Here is a 17,956-nt window from a genome sequence, read left to right as displayed (position 1 = left end):
AGCCCATCGTCCAGATGTGATGAACTGGGGTTTGGGAACCCACACCGGCCTCATCTGGCTTTTCCAGCCTGTCCTCCCTTCCACACATCAGGCGGACAGCGCCAAACACAGCTGAGGACTCAGCCTGAGTCTCCCCACTGCGGAGTGCCGGAGCCTGAGTTCCAGCAGGTTCTTCAGGGGCATCTGACCAGGGAGCACTGCGGTGAGGAGTGAGGACTTCGTCCCCACCCCCACCCAGGGCAGGAGCTTTGTGGTGAGCCCACCCCACCCCAGAAGGTTCCTGGAAGGGCAGGGTGGACTCGCCACAAAACTCCTATAGGATGGGCCGGGCCAGGGGCAAGGGGTGGCCAAAGGCACCTGTCCAAGAGGTGGGAGGGACCACGCCTGGGGGCAGGGATGAGTCAGGTACAGGGAACTTCGCCAGCCTCGAGGATCAAATTCCTCCAGGGTGAACTCTGAGATAGAAAAGTTGGCCCAGGAAGCTCAAGGAGGGACAGCGGCAGAGGGAAAGACTCTGGAACTCCGCTGGCCCCTGCCCGGCCCCGGGCCCACACCTGCCCGCCCCGCCTGCCCTTCCTCACCCGAGGTGCCTGCGGGATTGCTGGAGAGAAAGCGGCATGGAGCCGTGCAGGACCCAGATAAAGCTTGACCCCAGGTAAGTGAGGGTGGCGGGCCCTGGGCCAGTTGCTAAGCAGCGGCGGCGCCTGTCCCCGCTCCTGTCCTCTCTCCCTCCCAGAGCCCTTTGGCTGCCACACTCACAGAGACAGGACTGAAAATGGTCTGGCTGTTCCTAGGTCCTCAGGGACAACGTGGGTTTGGGCCAGGGTGTGACACTTCAGGGCCTTGGCCTTGCCCCCCACCGTGGGGAGAGAAAGATCCCAGAGCAGGGGCTGTGGAAGGCATTCCCAGAGGAAGTGGCAGCGCCCCTCAGCAGCAGGGGCCGTCCCTCTGCAAGGACTCACCCTTCCTCTGGGATCCTGCTCTTCCTCTCTGGTCAGTGGTCAGTCCCTGGGCTGCAGTCCGACCAGCATGGAGAGAATCACGGTGGGCTCTTCAGGCACTGCAGCCAGGCACGCCCCAGCTAGGTAGCAGCTTGTCTTACTCCCCTGCCTGGGCCAGTTCTCCACTCCCTCTAAGAAAACGGCCCTGAGGCCGCGCACCTGTAATCCCAGCACTTTGAGAGGCTGAGGCAGGAGTCCAGGAGTTCAAGCCCAGTTCCAGTTTGAGTCCAGGAGTTCGAGACTAGTGTCTGAGCAACATGGCGAAATCCTGTCTCTACCAAAAATATACAAAATTAGTTGGGTGTGGTGGCGTGCACCTGTAGTCCCAGCTTACTCCGTGGGGACGGGGGCCGAATAGATCACTTGAGCCCGGGAGGTCAAGGCTGCTTGTGTGAGCCAGGACACACCACTGCACTCCAGCCTGGGCAACAGAGCAAGACCCTGTCTCAAAAAGAAAAAAAAAGAAAGAAAGGAAGGAAGGAAAGGAGGGAGGGAGGGAAGGAAGAGAGAGAGAGAAAGAGGCCCTGAGGGCAACAGACAAAGTCCTGTGCTCAGGAGTGGTTGAGGGTCCAGTATGCACCCCTCCCCCTTCCCCTAGCCCCCACGGTTCTGAGCACAGGCTGGTGTCTCGCCAGATACACAGCAGATCTTCTGGAGGTGCTGAAGACCAATTACGGCATCCCCTCCGCCTGCTTCTCTCATCCACCCACAGCAGCCCAGCTCCTGAGAGGTGAGTGGGGACCCTCGCCAGAGGGAACGGAGAGGACGGAAACCAGGATTGCTGAGTGGAGCTGGGGAGAGGCGGCCCTGAGCTGGTCCACCTGGGCATCCGGGAAGAATAACTGGCCCACTGTCCGTCATCGTGGTTAAGGCCTTGGGGAAGGGCAATGCCTCAAGGAGTCAGTGGGGCAAAAGGGCAGCACGAGAGCCTGGCTCTGGAGAGCAACCCTCATGTTGGGCCTCCACAAACCTGGCCTCAGAGCTCATTCACACTGGGGCACCGCGACCTGGGGCGTGTTTTCAGACTCCAGCGCCATCTGGGGACTCAAGGTGGTGCCCAAGTGGTCCAGGCCCCATCGGGTCTCCTGGAGGCCTGCACAGCATCCGCCCGGGACGCATGGCATTCTAGAGGGTGGTTACTGTGGGTGACGTGCTTCACAGAGGTGAACCAGCTGGATTTGTTTTACGATCCAGCCTCCTTTCTGAAAAGGATCCAGGCTTTTCCAAAAACCCCTTCTCCTCACTGGGGCATTCTGTTGTTGGGTTTGTGTGTGTGTGTGTGTTTGTGGGTATTTGCCTCATTCCACCCCGGAGCTTTCAGGTAGACAGATGTGTTTATTGTAGTGGAGTAATTGGGTTGCAATAATAAGTCACACTTTTCCACTGAAGGGGAGGGTGTGGGGATCCCCGAGACGAGCTCAAGTTCAGTTGTTGGAAGAATTCCTTGACTGGAAATTTTACCTTTGCATTTTGTCACAGTTTCCTGAAAATAACTTGGGGTGCTCCTGGTCGTCTATCTACCACTTTGATCCCTTGGATCCCACCCATTCTTTCACTTTAAGAAAAAACAAGTAGTTGTTGCAGAGGTCTCTGTTTTGCAGCTTCCCTTTTGCAAGAAGCACTTTTTCGAATAAAACAATAATTAAAAAAAAAAAATAGGTGAACCTGCAAAAGCGTCCTCTCAGTGTTGGTCAACAAGATTCTGTTACTGAATTACTTTTCAAAGTGAAAGGCATTGGCTGGGCACAGTGGGTCACGCCTGTAATCCCAGCACTTGGGGAGGCCGAGGTGGGCAGATCCCTTGAAGCCAGAAGTTTGACACCCACCTGGCCAACATGGTGAAAACCCTGTCTCTACTACTAAAAATACAAAAGGTGGCCAAGCATGGTAGAGTAAGCCTGTAGTCCCAGCTACTCGGGAGGCTGAGGTAGGAGAATCTCTTGAACCCGGGAGTGGAGGTTGCAGTGAGCTGAGATTGCACCACTGCACTCCAGCCTGAGTGACAGAGCGAGACTCCGTCTCAGGAAAAAAAAAAAAAATAGTGAAAGGCATTGGCCAGACGCAGTGGGCTCCCACCTGTGATCCCAGCACTTTGGGAGGCCAAGGTGAGCTGATCACCTGAGGTCAGGAGTTTGAGACCAGCCTGGCCAACACAGTGAAACCCTGGTCTCCACTAAAAATACAGAAATTAGCCGGGCGTGGTGGCGGGCACCTGTCCCAGCTACTCAGGAGGCTGAGGCAGGAGAGTCACTTGAATTCGGGAGGTGGAGGTTGCAGTGAGCCGAGATCACGCCATTGCACTCCAGCCTGGGTGACAGTGAGTGAGACTACGTCTCAAAACTAAAAAAAAAGAAGAAAACAGAAAAGAAAAAGTGAGAAAAGTGAAAGGCATAGGATGGGGCTCAGCTTATTTCCTGGACACCAGAAACATTGAGAATCACGGCCCGAGCACGCTTAGAGAAAATGGGGCTCACGCCTGCATTTTATTTTGTTTTCCTGCTGCATATTGACTACCTGTGAACTGCTGGAGAGAAGTCGATGTCTCTGTAGCACATTTAATGCATTTGCCAGGCAACAGGAAGCTCTCGGTATGCAGATGTGGGCTGTCCTTGGGCTGTGTATGGCTTCATTTCAGATGATCTGAACCAGAGCGGCCGCCAGCTGTCAGAGTGTCTGGAGATGCCTGGTGGCCACTGTGTGGTCTGTGGCAGCAGGTGGCTGCTACATCCAGTTGCAGGAACCTCCTGTTCAGACAGTGCAGCTGGCGGTACAAGCCTTCCCTTACACAGCAGCTCTCCCCGCAGGGAACACTTGGCAGTGTCCGGAGACTGTTCCCGTGCCACACTGGAAGGTGCTACTGGCACCTCATGGTCAGAGGCCAGGAAAGCTGCTAAACTTCCTACAGTACACAGGAAAAGCCCCCACAAAAAAGATTATTCGGGCCGAAGTGTCAACAGCGCTCAGGTTGAGAAACCTTGTCTCACACAATGAAAACGGTTCTCACATTGCTTTCCTGCAACATGTGCAAATAGAAACCCCGAGGCTGCCCAGAACAGGCCATGCTGAGTCTGCTAGTCCAGCAAGCCCTGCTGCAGGCAGAGTCAGGAGGATTTGGCCAGCGGCCCTCCCTCCGGGACAGGGAAGCTGAGAGGATGAGTCGGGGGTGCCCCAGGCCCAGTGGAGTGAGGCCTGGCAGGATTCAAGGATCCTGGTGGAAGAACCCGGGACAATTGAGAGGGCTCGGCAGGTGAGGTGAGGCCTGATGCCCGCTGGGCTGGCAGAGGAGCTGTACTTTATCCCGCAGAGAGAAGGAGCTGCTGAGGGCTCTGAGACTGGGAGTGGCTGGATGAAAGTAGTGCTTCACGGCCATTAATTAGTAATCAGGATGGACAGCATAGGAAGAGCCTTAAGAAGCAGGGATGTGGCTGGGCGCGGTGGCTCGTGCCTGTAATCCCAGCACTTTGGGAGACTGACGCGGGTGGATCATTTGAGGTCGAGTTCAAGATCAGCCTGGCCAAGATGGTGAAACCTCATCTCTACTGAAAATACAAAAATTAGCCAGGCATGGTGGCGGGTGCCTGTAATCCCAGCTACTCAGGAGGCTGAGGCAGGAGAATCGCTTGAACCTGGGAGGTGGAGCTTGCAGTGAGCAGAGATCACACCACTGCACTCCAGCCTGGGCGACAGAACAAGACTCCATCTCAGCAACAGCAGGAAATAGGCAGGGATGCAAATGAGAGGTTGTTGCCCTGGCCCGGCATGCGGGAAAACAGTCTGAGGCAGGGCAGCGGCAGGGAGAGAAGAGGAAGTGTGGCAAACAGGCAATTCAAAGAAAGAGCAGGCAATCTGGTAAAGACCTAGGTGTGTAAGTGCTAGTTCTGGGCAATGGCGATGGCACAGACAGAAAAGGAAGATGTGCCTCTGGGAGGATGTGGCAAAACCTCCTCACTTCATTCGTAAACTCTGTTGTTCCTTTTTTTTTTTTTTTTTTTTTTTTTTTTTTTGACAGGGTCTCACTCTGTCACCCAGGCTGGAGGGCAGTGGTGCGAGCTTGGCTTACTCCAACCCTCCACCTGCTGGGCTCAGGTAATCCTCCCAAGTAGCTGGGACCACAGGCACTTGCCACCAAGCCCGGCTAATTTTTGTGGTTTTTTTTGTAGAGATGGAGTTTCTCCGTGTTACCCAGGCTGGTCTCGAACTTAAAATTAAATGCTAAGAAAACTATTTCAGGCCAGTCATGATGGGCCATGCTGCAACCCCGGGAGGTAGAGGTTGCAGTGAGCTATGATTGTACCACCAGCCTCAGCCTTCGCAACAGACCGAAACCCTGTCTCAATTTAAAAAATAAAAATAAAGAGAGAGAGAGAGAAAGCTATTATTCTGGAAGAACCATTGAATCAATTTTTTTTTTTTTAAATCACAGCTCACTGCAGCTCGATCTCTGGGCTCAAGTGATCCTCCCACCTCATCCTCTCGAGTAGCTGGGACTGTAGGCACACACCACCATGCCTGGGCTAACTATTAATTTTTGTAGAGACAGAGTCTCACTTTGTTGCCCAGGCTGATCTCAAACTCCCCAGCTCGAGCAATCCTCCTGCCTCAGCCTCCTAAAGTGCTGGGATTACAGGTGTGAACCACTGTGCCCAGCCTTAAAGCTACTTTTTATTGAACAAATACTACACGCCAGGTGCTTTGCTAAGAAGCTTAAGGAGAGGATAAGTAACTGTCTATGGTCATAGAGCTATTGGTAAGTGGCATTTTACTTTGAACTCAAGTGTCTGACTCCAACACCCCATACTGTGCCCCTAACCTCTGGGAAGCAGATATGCAATCACGGAAATAATCTTTGGTTAGAAAGCAGGGATTACAGGTGATTACTCTTGTTTCAAATTTTTATTTAATGTTCCTGTTTTCATTCTTTTAAAAAGTAATCTTTGTTATTCTAGAGACAGTGGGAAATTTAATAGTTGCTGTAAGTATGATTATATTCAAAATGGTCAGCCAGACAAGCATTTCCCAAAGTCTCAGAAACTTAACCCCACGGAGTCCTTCATGGAAACAGAGTTCTGTAGGAAGCTAAGTTTTGTGACCAGGCGCGGTGGCTCATGCCTGTAATCCCAGCACTGTGGGAGGCCAAGGCGGGTGGATCATGTGAGCTCAGGAGTTCGAGACCAGCCTGCCCAACATGGCGAAACCCTATCTCTACTTAAAATACAAAAATTAGCTGGGCATGGTGGTGGTTACCTGTAATCCCAGCTACTTGGGAGGCGGAGGCAGGAGAATTGCTTGAATCCACGAGGCGGAGGTGGCAGTGAGCTGAGATCACACCACTGCACCCCAGCCTGGCGACAGAGTGAGACTCCATCTCAAAAAAAAAAGTTAAGTTTTGTAAAAGGTGCATTCTAGACCCTCCTTTTGGAAATTTACAATGTAAATTAGCAGATTAAAAATTTCAGTATGCTCTGTGGGAATCATCATATTTAACTTTAATGCATTTCCAAAAATTCTTCAGCCGTGGAATACTTTTGTCCCATAGTATCCATTTAGATGCACTTTGGGGGAAATTGAGTTCAACCAGAAAAGAAGAGGTCATCTCCTGCCATCTCCTAAGAAGACGGTTTGATGGGCAGGCCCAGTATCGGACTATGGATGCTAAGGAACTTTTCCTTTCCTAATTAAAGTACCAAAGGCGACAGTTAGAAGACACTGCAAAACCTTTTGTGTTGAACAGTCAAAATCTGCCCCACCCTCGCCTTCATAAATGGAACAGCCCTCCCAGGTTGCCTTGAAAATCTCTCCCACGTCCACGAGTACACACACCTGGAGTCACTGTGTGTCGTGGTTAACAGGAGTGTGGGCTCTCCCTGTGCTTCAATCTCCGCTCCTTCACTTCCAGGTTGTGGGACCCTGGGCGAGGTGCTTCCTTCTCTGAGCCTCGTTTCCTGAAAAAGTCTATAAAATGGGGATGATGACAGGAATTCTCACAGGCTATTGCTTTCATTCAACAAATAGTTACAGAGCAGTTACTGCTCCAGGCATTTGAGAACAGAGCACAAGTTTGACAAGGTCCCTGCCTCTGTGGAGTTTGCACCACAAGGTGGAGAGCCGGCAATACGCGAGTAAACAGCTATGTAAATACAAACAGCCCTGATGTGGGCGGAAGGAGGACGAAACGTCACCCGCAATGGAGGTTTTCACGGAGCAGGGGGCAGTTAGGGAAATGAGGACTGGGAAAGACTGGCCTGGCGGGCATGTGAAAGGCAGTTTTTACGCTCTCCAAGGGCTGATGAGCACACGGGGCTGGGGTAAGAGAGGCTCTAGCAATGGCCCCTGCTTTCCCAACCATGGAACGTTGGTTTTGGAAAACCACCTGCATTAATTTTGGCTTTTTCCTGTCTGGACTTTGCCTATTGTCTGAATTTTTTTTAATTAAACATTTCTTTTTTTTTTTTTTTTTTTTTTTTTTTGAGACGGAGTCTTGCTCTGTAGCCCGGGCTGGAGTGCAGTGGCCAGATCTCAGCTCACTGCAAGCTCCGCCTCCCGGGTTCCCGCCATTCTCCTGCCTCAGCTTCCCGAGTAGCTGGGACTACAGGCGCCCGCCACCTCGCCCGGCTAGTTTTTTTGTATTTTTAGTAGAGACGGGGTTTCACCGTGTTAGCCAGGATGGTCTCGATCTCCTGACCTCGTGATCCACCCGTCTCGGCCTCCCTAAGTGCTGGGATTACAGGCTTGAGCCACCGCGCCCGGCCTAATTAAACATTTCTATTATAAAAATCATTCAGGTTTAGTTTAACAAAAAAAGAAAATACAGAACAGTAAAAAGAGAAAAAAGCATCTACAGTCTCACCCAGAGACAGGCACGACAAATATCTCAGTGTAATTTCCTTTTTTTTTTTTGAGACAGAGTCTGGCTCTGTTGCCCAGGCTGGAGTACAGTGGTGTGATCTCAGCTCACTGCAACCTCCACCTCCCAGTTCAAGCAATTCTTCTGCCTCAGCCTCTCAAAGTAGCTGGGATTACAGGCACCCGCCACCACGCCTGGCTAATTTTGTATTTTTGGTAGAGATGGGGTTCCACCATGTTGGCCAGGCTGGTCTTGAACTCCTGACCTCAGGTGATCCACCCACCTCGGCCTCCCAAAGTGCTGAGATTACAGGGCATGAGCCCTGTAATCCTGGCCCTTTCTCTATGCTTTTATTTAACGTTTGTAGAAATCATATTATTCCTATAATTTTATGTTCTGTTTTTGTAAACATGACACAAAATAAATTTTTCACATCATTGTATATTTGGAAAAATATGTTCTTTTCCAAAAAAACGTTTATTTTTGTTTTTTTTTGTTTTTTTTTTTTTTTTTTTTTTTTTTTTTTTTTTTGAGACGGAGTCTCGCTCTGTCGCCCAGGCTGGAGTGCAGTGGCCGGATCTCAGCTCACTGCAAGCTCCGCCTCCCGGGTTCACGCCATTCTCCCGCCTCAGCCTCCCGAGTAGCTGGGACTACAGGCGTCCGCCACATCGCCCGGCTAATTTTTTGTATTTTTTAGTAGAGACGGGGTTTCATCGTGTTAGCCAGGATGGTCTTGATCTCCTGACCTCGTGATCCACCCGTCTCGGCCTCCCAAAGTGCTGGGATTACAGGCTTGAGCCACCGCGCCCGGCCTTATTTTTGTTATAAGATACATATTCATTATAGAATAATTGGAAAAGAAAGACACTAGGGATTTTCACACACGGAGAAAAGGCCGTGTGAGGACACAGTAGAAATGTGGGTGTCGGCCGGGCGCGGAGGTTCACGCCTGTGATCCCAGTTAGCGATGGGCTTTCTCTGTGATGGTTTATTAGTTAATGTTTAGGCCGGGCGCGGAGGCTCACGCCTGTGATCGCAGCACTTTGGGAGGCCGAGGCGGGCAGACCAGTTGAGGTCAGGAGATCAAGACCAGCCTGGCCAACGTGGTGAAAACTGTCTCCACTAGCTGGGCAGGTGCCTGTAGACCCAGCTACTTGCAAGGCTGAGGCAGGAGAATCACTTAAACCTGGGAGGTGGAGGGTGCAGTAAGCTGAGATCAGGCCACTGCACTCCAGCCTGGGTGACAAAGTGAAATTTCGTTGAAAGAAAGAAAAGAAGGGGAGGGGAGGGGAGGGGGGAGGGAGGGAGGGAGGGGGGAGGGGAGGCAGGGAGGGGGAGGGGAGGGAGGAGGGGGGAGGGGGAGGGGAGGGGAGGGGAGGTGAGTTGTCTGCAAGTGGAGCAGAGAGGCCTCAGGAGAAATCAAACCTGCTGACACCCTGATCTTGAACTTCTCGCCTCCAAAACGGTGAGAAAATAAATTTGTTTAAAAAAAAAAAAGAATACTCAGAAAAGATAGAAAAAAGTAAGAAGATAGAAAAGAAGACACAAATCATCCGTAGTCCCATCACCCAAACATAAACATTGCTAACTTTTTTCAGTATTATAGACATTTTCCTCCTCTTGTTGTTTTTTGTTTGTTTGTTTGAGACAGGGTCTTGCTGTGTCACCCGGGCTGGAGGGCAGTGGTGTGATCTTGGCTCACTGCATCCTCCACCTCTCCCCGAGTAGCTGGGACCACAGGCAGGCAGCACCACACCCGGCTAATTTCTGTGTTTTTAGTAGAGGTGGGGTTTTGCTGTGTTGGCCAGGCTGGTCTTGGACTCCCGGCCTCAAGTGATCTGCCTACCTCAGCTTCCCGAAGTGCTGGGACCACAGGTGTGAGCCACCACGCCCAGCCTCCCTGAGTGCTGGGACCACAGGCGTGAGCCACCGCGCCCGGCCTCCCTGAGTGCTGGGATTACAGGTGTGAGCCACCGCGCCCGGCCTCCCTGAGTGCTGGGATTACAGGTATGAGCCACCGCGCCCGGCCAGCTAGCTGCTTTTTAACAGCTCCCAAAATGATTGCAATATCCATGAAAGTTTGAGAACCAATGGACTATATTTCATGTAAGACCAAGCATGAGGCCAGCTTGGGTCAGGTGTCCTTGGGGTTTTTATTTGTATCCATTTCTCTTTTGTTGAAGTTCCCCCTGGTCTAGTGTGGTGGCTCACACCTGTAATCCCAGCACTTTGGGAGGCCAAGGTGGGAGGACTGCTTAAGCCCAGGAGTTTGAGACCAGTCTGGGCAACGTAGTGAGACCCCGTCTCTACAGAAAATCATAAAAATTAGCCGGCCGTGGTGGTGGTGCACCCCTGTAGTCCCAGGCTACTTGGGAGGCTGAGGTTGGAGGATGGTTTGAACCCGGAAGGTCAAGGTTGCAGTGAGCTACGATCGCACCACTGCCCTCCAATCTGGGTGGCAGAGTGAGACCCTGTCCTCCCCACAAAAAAGTACCCTCCTGATGTCTTGGTTTCACCATATAATTATGGCGAAATCAACTTAAACAGCTCCAGAATGTCCCATAAATTACATTCTGCTTCAATTATGTTAATTGATCTACATTTGCCAGTGTAACACCTGGCACTGGAGATGGAAAAGTGAATTGGGGTCAGGCGCGGGGGCTCAGGCCTGTAATCCCAGCACTTTGTGGGGCCGAGGCGAGTGGATCACTTGAGGTCAGGAGTTCGGGACCATCCTGGCCAACATGGAGAAAACCATCTCTACTAAAAATACAAAAATTAGCCGGGTATAGTGGTGGGCATCTGTAACCCCAGATACTTGGCAGGCTGAGGCAGGAGAATTGCTTAAACCCGGGAGGCGGAGGTTGCAGCGAGCCGATTTTGCACCACTGCACTCCAGCCTGGGTGACACAGCAAGTCTCCATCTAAAAAAAAAAAAAAAGTCTAAAAAATCATCATTCCTGTGCACGGGTGAGAGCCTAGATCCAGTAAGGCCACTTCGATCCGAGGGAACAAGCCCACACCTTCTCCTGCTCAGTCCTGGTCGTCAGCTCTCTGTCTCTTCCTCTAGCCCTGGGCCCTGTGGAACTTGCCCTCACCAGCATCATGACCTTGCTGGTGCTGGGCTCCATTGCCATCTTCCTGGAGGATGCCGTCTACCTGTACAAGAACACCCGTTGCCCCATCAAGAGGCGGACTCTGCTCTGGAATAGCTCGGCACCCACGGTGAGGCCCTGGGGCTGCCCTGCGGGGGGAACTGAAACGGAGGCAGAGACCAATGTCAGAATTCCTCTAAACTCAGCAAGTCACTTCCGCGAAGAGTTTCCTGCCACTGCCCGCTGAGGACGGAGGTTTGCAATCCGACCTCCCCTTGCAGTAAGGATCCTCCGCTTGGAAGGCTGTGGGATGCAGTGTTTGAATTCTAAGGGCTGCGGAGACAGCTGGAGACCTGCTCAGCCCACCAGCGGCCTCACTCACTGCTCCCTGCCACAGTATTGCTATTAAAAGAGCTTCCTTCCTGTAGAGGCAGGCCGTGGTTCCCGTGTGGGGAAGTCTCATTCCACGGGGTCACACTCAGCTCCATCCTTATGTCGAGGCGTTTGAAACGCCTTCCCACAGCCATTACACAGGTCCTTGGTTTGCTTGATTTAATTAGTCCTTTTTCCGGCTGGCAACGTTTAAGGAACGCTGCCTAAATGTATAGGTTTTGCCTTCTGTGCCGGTGCCACGAAAGGTTTCAGGAGCCTCAGCGGTCTCCCTCCCGCCCTCACCTGCTCCTGCCCCTTCTCAACAGGTGGTGTCTGTGTTCTGCTGCTTTGGTCTCTGGATCCCTCGTTCCCTGTTTCTGGTGGAAATGGCCATCGCCTCGTGAGTGTCCTGCCTCACTCCCCCTCCGAGGGCCCCTCTGCTCCCGCTCACCAGGACTCCAGAGTCCGTGTCCTTGATCCCAGCTGACCATGAGTCTGGCCCTTCCCAAACTGTGCTAGTTCGGGGATCTTGCACTCCTGGTTCTGCTCAGGGAATGCCTCGCTTTCACATCTGGCACATTCCTCAGCCAGCCCTTTGTTCCCACAGTCTGAAATTCCCCCTCTCCCAGTCCTGTCCTGTCTCCTCTCCCTCGCTCCTCTTGGGGAACACACCCAGAATGCCCAGCCCTACCTCTTCCCCTCGGTGAGCCCCGCCTGTCCCTGCCGTCTTTCCCTCCAGCAGCAAAGGGGTGACCCTGCAGCGTGCCCCCACCTTGTAGGCCCCCTTCTCTCCCCACCCCAGGTTTTATGCCGTGTGCTTTTACCTGCTGATGCTGGTCATGGTGGAAGGCTTTGGGGGAAAGGAGGCAGTGCTGAGGACGCTGAGGGACACCCCGATGATGGTCCACACAGGCCCCTGCTGCTGCTGCTGCCCCTGCTGTCCGCGGCTGCTGCTCACCAGGTGAGGCAGGGCCAAGGTGCCTCCTCCAGGAGCTGGGGAGCCTCTTCTGGCCCCCTAGCCCTCTTCAAGGCTCTGGGAATTAGGCGTGAATGGGCCAAAGCTAGTGACGGAAGGGTGGGCATCCCACAGCTAGGACTTAGGGGCACCAACCTCAGGGGACAGGGGAGCAGAGGAAAGAGAGCTCCTAAATTCTCATCACTGAACTTAACTGCACCCTGCAAGCCTTAGCCACACAGAGAAAACTGGACTTGGGCCATTCGCTTGCTTGCCCCTTCTGCCCACTTTGGTGAATGAGGTTGAGGTCACATTCCCAGACCTCGCTCCAAAGACAGCATTCTGGTCTGGAGGTGAGCGCAAGACTAAGAGGGTTCCCAGCACTCTCAACATTCTGGTTTTTTCCTCCGTCCCCACCCACTTAACCTGGTTGGTGTTTATGGTGGCAGCCAAGCCTCGGCGCAGGAGCCCAGTGAGGAGCGGGGGGGTCTTCCTGGGACAGCTGGTTTGCGGCCTGTGTTCCTAACCCTCTTCCCCGCACAGGAAGAAGCTTCAGCTGCTGATGCTGGGTCCTTTCCAATACGCCTTCCTGAAGATAACGCTCAGCCTGGTGGGCCTGTTTCTCATCCCCGACGGCATCTATGACCCAGCAGACGTAAGCCGGGAGGAAGGGGCAGCACAGCCCAAGGCTCATTTAGCACCTTTGTGTTCTAAAAGGAAGAGCCAGAGCCAACACCCCTTGACAGAGGGCCCCAGAAAAGGGTGGCTGTGGGAGCACAGAGGCTCAGGGACTCTGCCAGGGAGAGGAAGAACTGCAGTAGGCCCAGGCTCTGGGGCTTTGCTCATTACCTTTCCTGCCATGGGAGAGGAGAGATCGAAGGAAGCACCAGGTGCCGTGATACATGCCTGCAATCCCAATGGCTCACGAGGCCGAGGTGGGAGGCCGAGGTGGGAGGCCGAGGTGGGAGGCCGAGGTCACGAGGCTCAAGAGTGGGAGTTCAAGACCAGCCTGGGCAATATAGTGAGACCCTTTTTCTAAAATTAGACTGGGCATGGTGGTTCATACCTGTAATCCCAGCACTTTGGGAGGCTGAGGCGGGAGGATCACTTGAAGCCAGGAGTTTGAGACCAGCTTGGGCAACACAGTGAGATCCCGTCTCTCTTTTTTTTTTTTGAGACAGAGTTTCTCTTCTGTTGCCCAGGCTGAAGTGCAATAGCACGATCCCAGCTCACTGCAACCTCCACCTCCCGGGTTCAAGCAATTCTCCTGCCTCAGCCTTCTGAGTAGCTGGGATTACAGGCATGCACCACCATGCCCGGCTAATTTTGTATTTTTAGTAGAGACGGGGTTTCACTGTGTTAGTCAGAATGACCTCGATCTCCTGACCTCAGGTGATCCACCCACCTCGGCCTCCCAAAGTGCTGGGATTATAGGTGTGAATCCCATTATAGGTGTGAATCCCGACGCCTGGCCCATCTCTATTATTTTAAAAAAACGAAACAAAAGTTAGCTGGGAATGGTGGTGTGCACCTGTAGTCCCAGCTACTCAGGAGCCTGAGGCTAGTGGACCACTGGAGCCAGGAGTGTGACGCTGCAGTGAGCTATGATTGCACCACTGCCATCGGCTTGGTGATAGAGTGACACCATCTCTTAAAAAGAAAGAGAGAGGGAGAGAAAGCTTGCCTGCCTCACTGACTACTTTCTGTTGCCACCAGATTTCTGAGACGAGCACAGCTCTGTGGATCAACACTTTCCTCGGCGTGTCCACACTGCTGGCTCTCTGGACCCTGGGCATCCTTTCCCGGCAAGCCAGGCTACACCTGGGTGAGCAGAGCATGGGAGCCAAATTTGCCCTGTTCCAGGTAACTACGCCCTGGGGGAGAAAAGATGTTTCATAACAGACCTACAAATGGTTGGGGTTAGGAGGTGAGAACAACAAAGGCTAAAAGTTGGCCCGGGCATTTTTTTCGTAAGTCTCAGATCTCCCAAGAGATTTGGAAAATGCTTCCTGTGCGTCCCGCTTTTTGTCTTTCTGTGCTGGAATTGTTTCCCAGGGCTGCCACGACAAAATACCACAAACTAGATGGCTTGAAACAACAGACACGTCTTGTCTCATGTGCTGCAGGCTAGAAGCCCACAGTCAGGGAGCAAGGAGCCTGCAGGGCCGTGCTCCCTTTGAGCCCTGCGAGGGTCTCCAGCCTCTCCTGTCTCCGGTGGTTGCCAGCGGAGTCCTGGGGCTCCCTTTGAGCCCTGCGGGGGTCTCCAGCCTCTCTTGTTTCCGGGTGGTTCCCAGCAGAGTCCTGGGTGACCCTTGACCAGCATTTGTTTCGCTCCAGTTTTTGCCTCCATTGTCTCATGACATCCTCCCCACGTGTTTCTGTGTGTCTTTTTTTTTTTTTCGAAACGGAATCCAGAATCTTGCTCTGTTACCCAGGCTGGAGTGCAGTGGTGCGATCTTGGGTTAGGCAATTCTGCTGCCTCAGTGTCCTGAGGAGCTGGGATTACAGGCATGCAGCACCACACCCAGCGAATTTTGTATTTTTAGTAGAGACAGGGTTTCACTGTTGGCCAGGCTGGTCTCACACTCCTGACCCCAGGTGATCCACCTGCCTTGGCCTCCCAAAGTGTTGGGATTACAGGCGTGAGCCACTGCACCCACCCGTCTCGTCTATTTTTAGGACACCAGTCAAATCAGACTAAGGGCCCACCCTATTCCATTACGACCTCATCTTAACCAATTACATATGAAACAAACTGTTCTTAAACAAGGTCACAAGTACTTGGGGGCAAGACTTCAACACAGCTTTTTGGGGGACACAATTTCACCTATAACACGTATGTTAACAAACCTTAAATTTGTCTACCCTTGCTTCTTCCTTTCCTTTTCTACCTATGACTTCCTAAACTCCTATAATCCATCAACACCAGCAGCAGCACTAGCACAGCTACAGGAACTACCCACACCACCTGCGAGGCACTTTCACACGTTACACTTAAATTTTCACAACCCTAGGAGTCATTATTATTCCCATTTTACAAAGGAAGAAACAGACCCAGAGATGTTCTTGCTCAAAGGCACATAAGGGATGGGGCTAGAATTTACACCCAGGTATGTCTGACTCCTGCACACATCTGTCTTCTCCTTACCCTGACCTTCATCTTCACACCGCTTCTGAAAATTCTCTCAAAGGCATGTTTGCCAGCCTTCTACGCGCTGCATTCTCTAACCCCAAAGATGCCTTTTCCACCAAATGCAATGACTTCTAGCCCAGTCTTGGTCTCCTTCTCTCTCCATCCTGTCTCCTTGCTGGTCTTCTACTCCCAAGGCATAATGACTGCCCTACAGTTAACAGAGTGAATTCACATACGTTCTCATTTGATCTATGCAGATGCCTCCCGAATGTGAACTTCCAGGCACACAGTAGGTAGAATGGAAGAGGCTATGGGAACAGAGAGAGAAGTCCCCGGAACGAGTCAGGGATCGAAGGGGCAGAAAGGTTCTGGGTCCCAGATGTACTTGAGACCAGGCCGAAAGATAAAAGCCCTGTGATGGCCGAGCCTGCCCATGGTTAATGTGGGGCAGCCTGGGCAAGCCACGCCAGCCTCGAAGCAGCTGAGGCTTCCACACAGCGTACTCAGGGAGGGCAGTACTAAGATAAAGCGTGCTTCCGGGCCTCTGGACAGTGATCTTCTTCTTCTTATCTTTCGCCTTCTTTATGGTGGTGAAATCTTGATAAAATATGCCGTTAATGATTTTGAAGTGTAAGGTTCTGTGGCATTAAGTACATTCACATCGTTGTACTGCCATTACCTCCATCCATCTCTAGAACTGAAATCTCCCCAGCTGAAGCCCGGCACCCATGAAACACGTTCCCCAGTGCCTTCTCCCTGCGGTCCCGGCACCCATGAAACACGTTCCCCAGTGCCCTCTCCCTGCAGTCCCGGCGCCCATGAAACACGTTCCCCAGTGCCCTCTCCCTGCGGTCCCTGGCATGGCAGTTTTCACAGGGCGTTTTCATGGTGAATTGTCCATTATTCTAGAACAGGGACCTCAGGCGCGTGAGCTAGATGGAGTGACTTCTCTACTCACCCATCTTTTTATCAGTAAGTGCTCACTGCTAGCCAAGGCTGAGAAAGGGAATTTAAAATGAGTTCTTGTATCTTGTCAGACACTCTAACAAAATAGTGGGTAGAAGATGAAAACGTCATTTGCCTGAAGATGAAAATCCCACAGATTTTTAATGAAGTGACAGCCTCAAGCCTCTGTGACTGCACAGATCTGGTGGTGGGTGGAACCTGCCTGTGGAAGGGCAAGGCCCAGCAGTGGGCTGGCTGGCTCTGTGCCGTGAGAGCAGGCCTAGCCCACCCTTGCCTGTCTTTTATGTTCCGCAGGTTCTCCTCATCCTGACTGCCCTACAGCCCGCCATCTTCTCAGTCTTGGCCAACGGCGGGCAGATTGCTTGTTCGCCTCCCTTTTCCTCTAAAACCAGGTCTCAAGGTGAGCACGTGAAGGCTCCTATCCCATCGTGGGATGGATGAGACGGGGAGAGTCAGGAAAGAAAGGGCCTCAGAACAGACATTAGGCCGGCCTGACTTCTGCTCAGTATTCAGAAGGGATCTCCGGGAAATGCCAACAATGGCTTTGAGGAAAGGATGACCTCTCTGATCACACAGAAGAGAAGGGAAACCCCACAGCTTGAGGCCAGCCCTGAGGGCCAACCCAGGAAGCCATGGGTTCAGTCCTCAGGGGAGAGGAATGGGTGTGGTTAAAAAACAGAAGCCCATGTTGATGGAACACACAGAAGAAATGGACTTTAATGCTAGCCTCACAGCACAGAAGCAGACAGCCAAGTTCTGGTTCTGGCTCTACCATTAACCCGATGTTATTTATGACAATTTTGTATCCCTAAGTCCTAGTTTGGGGATCAACTGGAGACAGTGTTGCGCAACTCCTCTGCCAGGGCTGCTAGTAAAATACCACTTCTGTGACTCAGCATAACCTACCCTGTATTTCACCCCACACTGCAGTGATGAATTGCCACCTCCTCATCCTGGAGACCTTCCTAATGACTGTGCTGACACGAATGTACTACCGAAGGAAAGACCACAAGGTTGGGTACGAAACTTTCTCTTCTCTAGACCCAGACTTGAACCTCCAAGCCTAAGGTGGATGGCTTGGGTGGTGAAAAGATGCTGTACTCATTAGAATATAAGATTTCTGTACTGTCCCTCAACCTTGACCAAACGGAAAGCATTCCGCTTGCCAACACAAGCTGGCAGATTACATTTGACTCTACAGATGAAAGTGAACAACGTGTAGGATAAAATTGTATCTTGCCTGGGGAAGGTGTTTTAAGTTTTGTAATAAACAAGATGATGTCTGAAAATGTGTAACTGGGCCCACTGCCTCTGTCCATGTCACTATTAGCCCTTCAAGGTTGTATATTGCTGGCTGGGTGTGGCAGCTCATGCCTGCTATCCCTGCACTTTGGGAGCCTGAGGCGGGAGGATCACTTGAGCCCAGGAGGTTGAGGCTGCAGTGAGCGACGGTTGTGCTGTACACTCCAGCCTGGGTGATACAGCCAGACCCTGTCTCTGGAAAAAAAAAATAAAAGAAAGCTTACTGAGCTTTCCTAAAGCAGATGAAAAGAAGAGTATATAGTATTGTGTCTGATATAAGAAAAGGAG

At 52.1% G+C, this 17,956-nt stretch overlaps 2 protein-coding genes across 2 annotated transcripts in view; one reads left to right on the top strand and one right to left on the bottom strand.

The window, feature by feature from the left end:
- The first annotated feature begins 264 nt into the window (after nucleotides 1-264).
- Nucleotides 265-17,662, top strand: SLC51A (solute carrier family 51 member A). Its single transcript, XM_008009676.3, has 9 exons — nucleotides 265-655; nucleotides 1,637-1,731; nucleotides 10,916-11,070; nucleotides 11,639-11,712; nucleotides 12,115-12,273; nucleotides 12,811-12,922; nucleotides 13,984-14,130; nucleotides 16,661-16,766; nucleotides 17,297-17,662. Exons 1-9 carry the CDS (start codon nucleotides 618-620, stop codon nucleotides 17,431-17,433), a joined length of 1,023 nt encoding a protein of 340 aa, XP_008007867.3. The 5' UTR covers nucleotides 265-617; the 3' UTR covers nucleotides 17,434-17,662.
- PCYT1A (phosphate cytidylyltransferase 1A, choline) overlaps nucleotides 3,174-17,956 on the bottom strand; it is a 69,924-nt gene continuing 55,141 nt past the window's right edge. The window contains exon 10 of the transcript XR_012095636.1: nucleotides 3,174-3,900. The gene's annotated coding sequence lies outside the window, so the exon portion shown is untranslated. The remainder of the gene's footprint in view (nucleotides 3,901-17,956) is intronic.

Source organism: Chlorocebus sabaeus, chromosome 15 (genome assembly GCF_047675955.1).
Source record: "Chlorocebus sabaeus isolate Y175 chromosome 15, mChlSab1.0.hap1, whole genome shotgun sequence".
Classification (NCBI taxonomy): domain Eukaryota; kingdom Metazoa; phylum Chordata; class Mammalia; order Primates; family Cercopithecidae; genus Chlorocebus; species Chlorocebus sabaeus.
This window is presented reverse-complemented; position numbering and strand designations above follow the sequence as displayed.